The 13,021-nt window shown below is 43.4% G+C and overlaps 1 protein-coding gene across 2 annotated transcripts in view; it reads left to right on the top strand.

Moving 5' to 3' along the window:
• Positions 1-333: 333 nt before the first annotated feature.
• NCKAP5L (NCK associated protein 5 like) overlaps positions 334-13,021 on the top strand; it is a 127,991-nt gene continuing 115,303 nt past the window's right edge. For both annotated transcript variants that reach the window (XM_029594618.1, XM_029594616.1), the window contains exon 1: positions 334-542. In XM_029594618.1, coding sequence (XP_029450478.1) covers positions 369-542 — 174 coding nt within the window. In that variant the 5' untranslated portion in view covers positions 334-368. The remainder of the gene's footprint in view (positions 543-13,021) is intronic.

Here is a 13,021-nt window from a genome sequence, read left to right as displayed (position 1 = left end):
CTTTGGCTTTGTTTCATCCTGACTAGAAGGAGCGCTATTCAAATCCACACGCTCCACAACAGGATTGGGTTTTTATGTTGTTGTGTTTTTGTTTGTTTGTTTTTTTTAAAGGGGTGGTGGGAGGTTATTTCTACGCCAGGATCGGATGGTCTCTTTCGCCAGGAAGCCCCGAATGAGCCGAGCTCAGCGCCTGGGGGTGGGGGATGGGAGGAGGGGGCTCCAGGGCACCAGCAGCTGCCCCTGAAGATCTGCTGCGGTCGGGTGCGCGCGCAGGATGCTGAGCCCTACAAATGGGGAACATCTGGGGAGCGCCCGAGCTGGACCGGCCGGGGATTGGCTGGAGGCGGCCGAGTGGGGCGGGGCCCGCCATGCCAGGGCGTGACGTCACGCGCTGTCTGGGTTTGCGCGTCCGGGGATGGAGCGCTGCTGCTGCTGCTGCTGCTGAGAGGCTGCCCCCCACCCGCCCAGGGTCCGGCCTTTGTGCGCCCCCCGTGCAGGACAGAGCAGTGCAGCCGTCGCCGAGCCTGAGGGCACTGGCTGGGGTGAGGAGAGCGGTGGGTTTGGGGGGGATCTGCGTGGGAGAGGGGTGTGGGAGGATGCAGAGAAAAAGCGGACTGAGTGGCGCGGGGGGTGGCGCGGGGGGGGGGGGGAGGCGGTTGGATATTTTAGCGTTGGGGTCTGGGAGGAGATTGGGGACCTGGTATGGAAGGATTCGGATATGAAGGAGTTGTGTGGTTTCTGTTTGCTTGCGTGGACTGGTTTAGTTAGGAGGGGTTAAACATTGGATTTTGGGGGCATTTGAGGATGCTTGAGGTGGTTTTTAGAGACTTTCTGCAGTCGTAGGTATGGAGTACTTTGGTGTTTTGCGGCTTAGCAAATTTGAAGATATGGTTGGCTGTGTTATAAAAGTCTGGCGATTAGAAAGAATCTACCAGGGCAGATAAAACCAGCAAGACCCATCTCATGTGCCTCTCTTCCCTTCCTGTTACAATACAACAGACCCTACTTCTCCATCAGTGAGGACCCTCCATGCTTGTCTCCAGGCTTTCTTGAATTGCTACCATTTTGCCCCCCACCATCTCGAGTAAGAGACTGTTTCATGTATTTACCAGCCTGCCTTATTTTACTCCTGAATCTACCTCTTTTCAGCCTCACATCTGGTAACTCCTTTCTACTGAATAATACTTGCCTTTAATACATCTTCTCTTCCAGTGTTTACCTGTTTAAATCTTTAACTTGTGCTGATTGGGAGAAGTGTGTGTTTGTATGTTTGGGGGGGGTGGTGATGAGATTTCCCATTATCCTGGACCCTTACCCGTTTTGCTTCTGATCCTCTCCCAGCTGCGAATTTCTTTCTTGCACCGTTTTAATGGAAGTTATGCTGCTTCAGTTCTTTCTCCACAGAAAGGGAACTCGTCCAGAGAATAAGGTGAAAGGCTTGGTTGGTGTTTTTCAGTTTTCCCAAGTCTTGGATGGGATCCACTCTAAATGTTTATTTTTAATACTTAGAATTCCTCTCATGAGCAGACTAGACCTGACTGGCTCAAGCCTCACTCGCCTTGGCACTAACCTGAGCTCCTCTTTCAGCTAAACTTGGTAATTGCTTAACTTGATACTGGTGGTTTTGCCTGTACTTAATGTAGTTGGAAGTGGATGCAGTGTGACATGACAAAGTACTGGGCAGAAAACAAGCCTGTAAGGTGACAGAAATAGAGGGGTAGGCAGTATAACTGGTACTTAGTGTTATAATTATACTCCGTTCTAGGGAACAAAAAAAAAAAAAAAGAAACTCAGCTTTGGAAACTTGCTGTTTTTAAAGTAAATTTAAGCAATTGAGCTTATACCCTGGCTTATGAGTGAGGTTCATTCCTGTTATGGTACATGCAAAACAAACCCATGTAGAGACCCTACCCCTGAAGAAACTACTTCTGTGTCTTTTGACTCAGCAATATATGTGCCACATTTTCCTGCTGGTGTGCAAATTTAGTCTTGCTTCTGGCTACCTTTGCACTCCCTTTGCTGAGAAATCCCGGCATGGCCTGGAGTACAAACCTGAGGATTTTGAAACCTCTGACTGGACTCCTGCTAGTAGAGGAGAAGCTGCGTGGTGTCAGGCTTATTCCTCCAAGAGCTTATATGCTAAGCTTGAGCATAGGGAAATGACATTTTCAGTTTGTAGTGGAAGAGGGGCATGTGAACCTGGAAGTGGTTTCACTTGCAAATGCCACCTGCCTGTCAGTGCTGACACTTTGAGTCACTAACAACATGTAATATTGGGATGGAAGGGTTTGTTAGATTCTCATGATTTGGTGCTTCTCTCCACATGTCCTTTTTGGTTATTGTTGGCATTGGCTTGGTCAGAAGCTGTAGTATGGCTGGTTAACGCATTTGCCTAAGGCGCTACTCCTAAATGAAAACACCCTCAAGCCAATGCAATATTGGGCGTGCGTTAAACGGGTGCTCATGATTGAGCGCCTATCCACCTCTCCTGGGTGCCAGATCCAATATTTAAATCGGTGCCTCAGTAAAAAAGGAGTCGCCAGGGGAAATTGCACACCCCTAGCGCCGCCTCGGCAGCGGGCATCCAGGAGAGGTGGCTCTCAGCCGGTTAGGGAAAATGGGTGCTCATTAATTGAGCAGCCCTTTTCCTAATCTGACCGTGGGTACCCTTATTTTGGGGGGGTCATTTCTAATTTTTTAGTTCCTCCGATTTAATATTGCCACAACTTGATATTGGTCTCCTCAGATTAACGCATTTTTGGGGTAGGTGTTAATTTTGGAAAGTTAAAAATGTGCTCGTCGAGTGCACTTTTTTTTTTTTTTTGCATCGAGAGAGAACATAATAGCCTTATTAACAGTCATTTACATGTGATGAGCTATGTTACCTACATGTGATGAGCTATGTTACCTACGCGTGCAATTGGACACGCATTTTGGATGCGCTAACCGTTTTGCATCGGGGGTCATGGATGTGCGTCCAGTCTTGCGTTGAGCCGTGCACTGTGGCCAGCGTCCGGTATTGCATCCCCCTGCCTGTGTTGTGAAGGTTGCATTCAAGCTTCAAACGAATTCTGCAGCTTTTTAGGATTAGCTCATGGCCTTCTTCTCCTCTGTCTGTTATACTAAAGCCTTTCCTACAAGGAATGGTGTTTAACCGGGGCAGTTGCAGCTGCTGCTTTTAATGGTAGTGCACCATTGTCAGATGTGACCAGTGCTGAGTGCACTTTGGGTACCATGGCCCTCGGGCAGGCCCATGTCCCACCACTAGAAAAATAACCCGTGGCTGAGTAGATAGGATCTGGGATCTTAGCCATGATTCTGACCCTCTTCCATTGCATTGTACTCCACTTTAATATTATGTTTCAAATGCTGGGACTAACTGGGGGCTCTGCTCTATTAATATATAATGGGAGCTGGGTTAACTTGGCCTGCACTGTGAAGTGGGACACTCCTATGCAGGTAGCTAGTCCTGGGGGAATTGCCATTTTCTGCATAGAAAATGGCAGAGGAGACCCCAGTATGCCGCGAACGGAGCACGCAAAGATGAAGGCCCCATGTGCTGTGGGATGCGCTCCGCTCGCAGCGATGATGAAGGCCCCGGTGTGCCGTTTACAGTGAAGATGAAAGCCCCCCATGTGCCACAGAGTATGCTCCACTTGCAGCGAAGATGAGAGTGAATGTGTGTGTTTGAGCGGGGAAAGGGTGAGCAGGAGGGTGTGAGAGAGCATGGGAGGTGAGAGAACGGGGGGGGGGGGGGGGATGCTTTAGTGTGGGTACCAGAGAGAGGGAGCCTATATGAAGAGATTATGAAGGAGTGTGTATGTGTGGAAGAGATTGGGAGCTCGTGTGTATGTGAGGGTGCTAGCCTGTGTGAAGGGATTGTGTATGTGTGAGACAGAGCCTGTGTGAAGGGGTGCATGAGAGAGAGACATAGGTAGCCTGTGTGAGAGAGAAAGGGAGCTTGTGTGGGTGCGTATGCAAGAGAGAGGGACCCTGTATGAGGGATTGTGTGTGTGCGAGGGTGCTAGCCTGTGTGAAGGGATTGTGTATGTGTGAGACAGAGCCTGTGTGAAGGGGTGCATGAGAGAGAAATATAGGTAGTTTGTGTGAGGATGTATATGTGAGAGAGAAAGGGAGCTTGGGTGGGTGTGTATGCAAGAGAGGGACCCTGTATGAGGGAGTGTGTATGTGTACTAGAGAGAGGAAGCATGTATGTGAGAGAGGGTGGGACAGAGGGAGCCTGTGTGAGGGGCAGTACTGAGAACGGGGTCAAACTCTGGGACTGGTGATAGTGGAAGGGCTTGAGCCTAGAGGTGGAGGGGAGAGCTACTGGCAGGTGGAGGAGTTGGGGCCTGAGAGTGCAAAGTGGCCAGGGGAGTAGGGACACTCATACAGTGAATTTCTAGGGAAATTCTGCTCAAAATATTTAAAATTCTGCATCTCTAAGTAATAACTTTTTTCTGTATTAATTTAAAATGTAATTACTTAAAGACTGTCAAGTAAATTGTTATTTTGACCAATATAAAGTTTGCAGAATTTTATATTTTTTTGTGCAGAATTTCCCTAGGAGTAAGGTAGCTTATTGCTCACTGGAACTAGTGATGCCTCTGTGTGGGAGGGGGGGCTCACTATAGAGCTAGGAGTAGTATATGACTCTTGGATTATAGATAACTAATTAGGCCTCCCCTCTTCGACTTTTTTTTATGGGGTTGGCAAGCATGGCTTGTAGTTTTCACTTCCCCTCCAGACATCCTCTTGTTTCCTGCCTCATGATGCGATAATGGCATCTTGGTTTGGTGCCCTTTCCTCTGCTTTTTCCTGTTGCCTTTCAGAGGGAAGGTGGTGGGGGAGGGAAGTTAAGGAAAGAACAAACTTGTGTGGTGCTACCCTGAAACTTGTAACACCATCTGTCCTTCCTCTGTCCAACAGGACATTCAGACTCCAGAAGCCCTTCACGACTCCCATACTGCAGGCCTTGGTAGCCTCAGGACCTTCTGCCACTCTTCCTCCACCCCTCCTCCCCCAACATACACACAGGGTGACCTGTATTTCATGTTTAGGATTTGATGCATTGCTGTTTGTGTGAGAAACTAGAAATCCTTAGCTGACACGTCTGATTTTATTCTAAATTGTTGATATAGTGCTACCAGGTGCGTGCAGCACTATACAGAGACCCTTAAGAGACAGTCCCTGCTCATTTGTCTAGTCAGGAGACTCGGACAAAAAACAAGTAAGAGGCTTTATGTTAAAGTAGTGAGGCCATGATTGGGAAGAAGTAAACCAGATGGGTTATAGGTGGAATTGAGGCCTGAGCAAGCTGAACAATTAACTCAGAACTAGTCCCACTGGGTATTAAGAGTGATAGCTTTTGTATGTAGGCTGTGTGCTGGATGAAGCTATAAGCTCTGTGTCCAGTAGTGAGAGTTATAGGGCTCTTCCCCCCCCCCCCCCCTCCTATAGGTCCTGTACAGACAGCTGTAGATGGCACGGCTGGCCAGGCCTGGCTGTTGCTTTGCTTTTCACTCTTTGTTTACAGAATTTCAGTGACTGGTGTATTTATAAATCGTCATGGATTTCCTCTCTCATAACTAGTGACTATTTTTACTTCATGTTGTGTCTAAGCAGGATCTCCGGCTCCAGTTAGCTTCTGCATGAGCTCATGTTGGCTATTTTATCTCTCTTCTGAAGAAGCCTGGGGAACTTTTCATGTGCTGGTTTCCTCATTTTCCTTCAGTCCTCTGATGGAAGTTGGTTTAGGAAGCTTCTGAAAGAATAACTTTCCCAGCCAACAACTTTCAGGAATATTTCCTAAAATTATTCTTTTTTTTTTTTTTCCCCTGTCGTCCTAACTGGATTATTTCATTTTCATGAACACGCAAATCAAAGTGTTTGTAGTTGCAGTCACTGGCAGTAATATATCCCAGAACAAGAAAATGGGCTTTGTGTGTAAGTATGTAAGCATTTGTATCCGCACACATGGAAATGCTTAGAGATCTGCAAGCATAGTGTGTACTCATTTGCACTCGGTCCTTCTGCAGAGCCTCCATCGTGTCATGGGAAAAGTTTGCATGCTTCCTTGGAACAACCTCTGCGAGCCTGTCACTCACTGGGGAAACAGCCTACCTGCCTGCCAGGATGGTGATGACCCAGAGCTGTAAGGACAATTACACAACTTCTAAACACAGAAAGCTCTCCTGCAGTACCCTTTCAATCTGCACCGTTTCCCTTCCTGAGTAATTGCAGCATCAGTTTGGGAGGAGATTGAGAAGCCAGAGAGAGAAAGGAGGAATTTTTTTTTTCTTAAACTTAAACCCTAGGGTTAAAATAAGGACTGAGAATTACTAACTTGAATTCAAAGTTAAGACTTAAGTGGTCTTGCTAGCTTTTGGGCCGATACAGTAAAGTGCGCTCAGGTCGAGTGCACCGTTTAGCCCCCGTTTGGCCGCGCGTTTTCGTCGCGCTATTTTTACCCCTTATACTGCAAGGGGTAATAGTCCGTGGAAAACGCGCGGCCAACACCCCCCCCCCCCCCCGAAACTAATAGCACCCGCAACATGCAAATGCATGTTGATGGGCCTGTTAGTTATTCCCGCGCGATACAGAAAGTATCGCACATTTTACTTTCAGAAATTAGCGCCTACCCAAAGTTCGGCGATAATTTTATCCGGCACCGGGAAAGTGCACACAAGTAGAAAAAACTGCTTTTCTGTACAGCCTCTGACTTAATATCATAGCGATATTAAGTCAGAGGCCCCAAAAAAAAAAAAAAAAAAAAATCGGCCCGCGGCCTGGAAAACGGATGCTCAATTTTCTGGCGACCATTTTCCGAACCCGTGGCTGTCAGCAGGTTCAACAACTGACGCCGGTAAAATTAAGCGTCGACTGTCGAACCCGCTGACAGCCGCCGCTTCTGTCAAAAAGGAGGCGCCTCCTTTTTACCGCGGGCCCTAATTTGCATAACTTGGCTTCCTGAATCGCGCACCCAGGAGAGTGGCCTGGGCATGCGTCGGGAGAGCGGGCACTCGGCTCTCCCAGTGAGGTTTTCTGTATCGGCCCGTTCGTTAGGGTTGAAACAAATTAGACCAGGGCCGGCTTAACCATTAGGCAGAATAGGTGATCGCCTAGGGCACCATCTTTTGGGGGGGGCAACAAAGAACCACAAAACAGTAGCTCAGCCACATAAACTAACAGAGCCATCGGTGCTTTTAATTTTGACTTCACATCTTTTAGGTGCACAAACAGCCATACCAAATACTGCCTTTCACCATGGCTTTGCTTAGTTTAAGTTTCAGGTTTTATAATTTTTTTTTTAAGTGCTTGGATCACTTTGTGTCTATACCAGTGAAAGAACTTGAGCTTTCAGCTTTGTTCTCAGGGTTTAGCTGTGGTGCAGAGAACAGGAAGGGAGGGGTTGAGGCTGGAGCAGACAATAGAGAAGAGCTTCTCTGTTCCCTAATCCAGCCCTTCGCCTTCCCTCCCAGGCAGTTGCAGGGAACAGGTGGTGAAGATGGAATGGACAGCAGAGCAAAGAATGATGCACTCTTTATCTGTATTTCTGCTTTTTAGTTTGTCTGTCTTTGGTGAAGATCCGTGTTTTGCATGTGTGTCTGAGGTGAAGGGTTCTGCTAATGTATAGTTTCTATGTTGGGATTTGTAGCAGTCTGTTTTTTTTTTCCATTTTCCCAATAGGACATGTGCTACATACAGTGTGTACAGAGTATAATTTTTGCAGCATTTTGTGTTTCTTTAAAGAGTGCCTGGTATTAAGATAAAATGCTCCCTGCATCTTTTGAGACTTTAAATATTTTCCCTTATTCTTCCCAAACACTCATTTTGTCTTGTCTATCTGTCTTGACTAGATTGTAAGCTCTTTGAAGTGGGCACTGTCTTGTGTATCCGTATAGCGCTGCATACATTTTCTAGCACTGTTTAAATGTTTAATAGTAGTAGTGGTGTTCTAGGTCCTGTTGTAATATTTACAGTGCTGTTTCATAGATGAGGTTGTTTGAAATTGTGGGAGTTAGTGCTGATTTGATATGGCAGGTTTATTATATAGGCTGAGTGACTGTTTTTGAAAGGTCTTGTGTTAATTTCCCAAAAAATGCCTGGTAATGAAAAGGGTTTTACTATTACCGAGGTGTCAACAAAATTTGAATTTTTTTGTATGGTGAGTAGGGATGTGCATTCAGATCTGAATGAGTAAATTTTTTCGATTGGTTCAAGTCATCCGAATCAAATGGATGCAGTCTCCCAAAAAAATCAGAATCTTTTTCAGACAGTGAGCAAATCCACAGCTCTCGTGCTAAACTTTCAAAAGGGAAACTTTGATAAAATGAGAAAAATAGAAAAAAAAAACCCTGATAGGAGCAGCTACAATGGTAAAAAGTGTGCAAGAGGTGTGGTCATTGTTAAAAAAACAAAAAAAAAAAACCCAACCATCCTGGAAGCACAGGCCAGATGTATTCCACACTAAGAAAGGTGGAAGGAAGGCAAAACGATAACCAGCATGGTTAAAAGGGGAGGTGAAAGAAGCTATTTTAGCCAAATGATCTTCATTCAAAAATTGGAAGAAGGATCCAACAGAAGAAAGGATAATACATAAGCGATGGCAAGTTAAATGTAAGACAGGCTAAGAGAGAATTTGAAAAGAAGTTGGCCGTAGAGGCAAAAACTCACAGTAAAAACTTTTTAAAATATATTCGAAGCAGAAAGTCTGTGAGGGAGTCAGTTGGACTGATAGATGATCAAGGGGTTAAAGGGGCACTTAAAGATAAGGCCATCGCGGATGGATTAAATGATTTTTCTTTGGTGTTTACTGAAGAGGATGTTGGGGAGATACCCGTACTGGAGAAGGTTTTCATGGGTAATGATTCAGATGGACTGAACCAAATTACGGTGAACCTAGATGTGGTAGACCTGATTGACAAACTGAAGAGTAGTAAATCACCTGGACCGGATGGTTTACACCCCAGGGTTCTGAAGGAACTCAAAAATTTAAATTTCAGACCTATCAGTAAAAATTTGTAAACTATCATTAAAATCATCCATTGTACCTGAAGACTGGAGGGTGGCTAATGTAACTGCAATATTTTTTTTTAATTTTTAATTTATATAATTTTACATATTAACAATTCAAGCTATAACATTCTTGAATCTTACACAGGTATACCTAATCAACATTTTCCCTTAATTCTCTAGGAATCCCTCTCTTAAGAGTAAATTCTATTCCAATATTTAAAAAGGGCTCCAGGAGTGATACGGGAAACTACAGACCAGTTAGCCTGACTTCAGTGCCAGGAAAAATAGTGGAAAGTGTTCTAAATATCAAAATCACAGAACATATAGAAAGTCATGGTTTAATGGAACAAAGTCAGCATGGCTTTACCCAAGGCAAGTCTTGCCTCGCCAATCTGCTTCACTTTTTTGAAAGAGTTAATAAACATGTAGATAAAGGTGAACCGGTAGATGTAATGTATTTTTATTTTCAGAAGGCATTTGACAAAGTTCCTCATGAGAGGCTTCTAGGAAAAGTAAAAAGTCATGGGATAGGTGGCGATGTCCTTTCGTGGATTACAAACTGGTTAAAAGACAGGAAACAGAGAGTAGGATTAAATGGTCAATTTTCTCAATGGAAGGGAGTGGGCAGTGGAGTGCCTCAGGGATCTGTATTGGGACCTGTACTTTTCAATATATTTATAAATAATCTGGTAAGAAATATGACGAGGTAATCAAATTTGCAGATTTAAAATTTATTTTATTTATTTTTTTTATTTAAAAACTTTTCTATACCGTCGCTAAGTTATGTACCATCGCAACGGTTTACAAATAGGCACAAATACTTATATTTATTTATTTAAAGGCTTTTATATACCGGAGTTCATGTACTCGTACATACCGCTTCGGTTTACATAGAACCAAAAATTGGAAGTTGGAAAATTACATCAAACAAGTGGGTATAAAATAACAAGGTTAACTTTGTAGGAACTTAGAGCTTAAGGTAAAGGAGAGAACAGGAACAAGACAAAGTTGTTATAGATCAATGTAAATAGCTAAACAATAAGTATAAATGCTTATAAATTACAGTCTACAAATCTAAGGATTGCATCTTCAAAAGGTTAAAATCTGCAAAAAACTAAGGTTTACATCTTCAGGGTTTGTAGTCTTCAAGACTAAGGTTACAACAGACTTAAAAAGGTATGGGTGTAGCAAGCTGTACATTTAATGGTTGGGTATAAGCGATAAAGAGATATGGTTGGGGATCTAATACAAAGAAATATGGTTAATAGTTGCGGCATCAGACATCTGGTTAAAGTGATTATGGAATGCATAAATGAGACTAGTCCTGGGACATGGCTCTGAGTGCAGAACTTTAAGTGTAGGCTTTTGTGAAGAGCCAGGTTTTGAGTTTTTTTGAATGTTCGAGTACAGGTTTCAAGACGAATGTCCGTGGGAAGGGCATTCCAGTGGATGGGGCTGGCAGACGAGAATGCACGTTTCTTGAGTGAGGACTTGGCTGAAGGTACGTGTAAGGTGCCTAAGTAACTCGTTCTGATAGGTCTTGCTGATGCATGTGGACGAAGTGGGCAGCTTAGATCTAGCGACGTTTGGGAATGGATGGTCTTGTGGGTTGTGGATAGTAATTTGAAGATGATTCTGGATCTGATAGGGAGCCAATGTAAGTTTTTTAGTATAGGTGTTGTGTTCACCTCTGCTAGTGTTAGTAAGAATCCTGGCGGCGGAGTTCTGCAACATTTGTAGAGGTTTAGTGGTGGTGGCTGGGAGGTCAATAAGAAGAGAGTTGCAGTAATCGATTTTAGAAAATAGAATTGTTTGGAGGACAGTTCTAAAGTCCTGAAAATGTAGGAGAGGTTTCAACTTTTTCAGAACGTGTAGTTTGTGATAGCATTCTTTCGTTGTGTTCTTGACAAATTCTTTGAGGTTCAGCCTATTGTCTAAGGTAACACCAAGGTCTCTTACTTGTGAGGAATTGATCTTTAGAGGTGTGATTAGATTGTTGGTAGGCTGAAGGTTCTCGTCTGGAGTGATTAGCAGAAGTTCCGTTTTTGACGTGTTAAGTACTAGGTTAAGGCTAGAGAGGAGAGAGTTTATAGACTGTAGACATTTGTTCCAGAAGTTGATGGTGCTGGAGATGGAGTCAGTGATTGGCAGCAGAATCTGGACATCATCTGCGTATATGAAGTGAGTGACCTTAAGACTTGAGAGCAGATGGCATAAGGGGAGAAGATAGATGTTAAAAAGGGTAGGGGAGAGGGAGGATCCTTGAGGAACTCCAAAAGTGGACTTGACCGGGTGGGAATCCTTGTTGCTGATTCTGACCTTGAAAGTCCTATTATGAAGGAAAGATCTGAACCATTCTATATATAGGTAGGTATCGTACCTACCTATATAATCTGAACCATTATATATAGGTAGGTATCGTACATTCTAACAAGTGCCAACTAAAAACGGTTACAATATCATTCATAAAGTTAAAATTTTGGGTAGTGATGGATTAGTCTGGGAAAGTTTATTGAGGTACTTTATTTCGGTCTATTTCTCTGCCGTATTATGTATTTATAATATTGTGATGCCATTTATTCTTAGCTGCGTTTTTCTGTATTTTTCATTCTCTCTCCCTCTCTACCCCACTGTTTCTTTTGGAAAGGCTTGCTTAAATAGCCATGTCTTTAAGGTTTTCTTAAAGGATTTGATGTCACTCTGTAATCTGAGTTCAATGGGCATTGTGTTCCATAGAAAGGACCCAGCCAGTGATAAGGCCCTTTCTCTTACTTGGGTTAGTTTTGCTGATTTTACTGTAGGGATTGTTAGTAGTGCCTTGTTAGCCGAACGAAGGTTCCTTTGTGGGACATGGACTCTTAGAGCTGTATTTAGCCAGTCTGCTTCTTTATCATATATTAGTTTGTGAATTGTGCATAAGGCTTTGTACTTGATCCTGTATTCAATTGGTAGCCAATGTAGTTCTGCTAGAGTTTCTGTTATATGGTCCCTTCTTTTTTTTCCTGTTAGTATTCTGGCTGCAGTATTTTGAAGTATTTGTAGTGGTCTGATTGAGCTGGGGAGACCTAGAGTGCATTGCAGTAATCAGTACTGGCGAAAACAAGTGTTTGTAGGATTGTTCTGAAGTGGGCAGGTGTGAGTAATGGTTTCAATCTTTTAAGGATCATGAGTTTTGCGTAACCTTCCCTTACTTTTAAGGATATGTGTTGTTTTAAATTGATTTCTTGATCCATTATTACTCCCAGATTTCTTACTTTTTCGGCCAGTTCTATTTTCTGGTTATTTCCTAGCGTTATTGGTGTTTTGACAATTTCAGTTTTTCGTTCAAGGTGTAGGAATTCGGTTTTATCAATGTTAATAACCAGCTCCATTTGGGTTAGAAGTTGTTTTATTATGCCAAGGTACATATTTGCTAATCCTAGTGTTTTATCAATGGAGTCCTCTATTGGTAGAATTAGCTGAATGTCGTCAGCGTAAATGTAATGAATTATCCCTAGTCCTGCTAATAGATGACAAAGGGGCAGCATATATATATTGAAGAGGGTGGCAGACAGAGCTGAACCCTGAGGTACTCTGGTTTTGAGTTTAAGTTTTTTTGAAAGAGTGTTTTTTATCATAACTTGGAAGAATCTATTGCTGAGGTAAGATTTAAACCAGTTAATCGTTTTGTCGCATAATCCTATTTCTTCTAGTCTTTTAAGTAATGTTTGGTGGTTTACCGTATCAAAAGCTGCGGATAAGGATGTAGTGTTTGCTGTTATCGAAACCTCTTAAGATGTTGTCGGTTAATGAGAGAAGTAATGTTTCAGTGCTGTAGTGTTTACGGAAACCGTGTTGCGAAGGGTACAGTATGTTTTCATCTAGGTGTTCAGCTAATTGTTTTTGCACTGCTTTCTCTATTAATTTGGCTATTAATGGGAGGTTAGAGACTGGACGGTAGTTGTTGAGAATTAGGGGGTCACTGTTTTTATTATTGGTTTTATGATTGCCCCTTTCAATATGT

Source organism: Rhinatrema bivittatum, chromosome 3 (genome assembly GCF_901001135.1).
Source record: "Rhinatrema bivittatum chromosome 3, aRhiBiv1.1, whole genome shotgun sequence".
Classification (NCBI taxonomy): Eukaryota; Metazoa; Chordata; class Amphibia; order Gymnophiona; family Rhinatrematidae; genus Rhinatrema; species Rhinatrema bivittatum.
The sequence above is the reverse complement of the archived record's forward strand: the minus strand, read 5'-3'. Positions and strand labels throughout refer to the sequence as shown.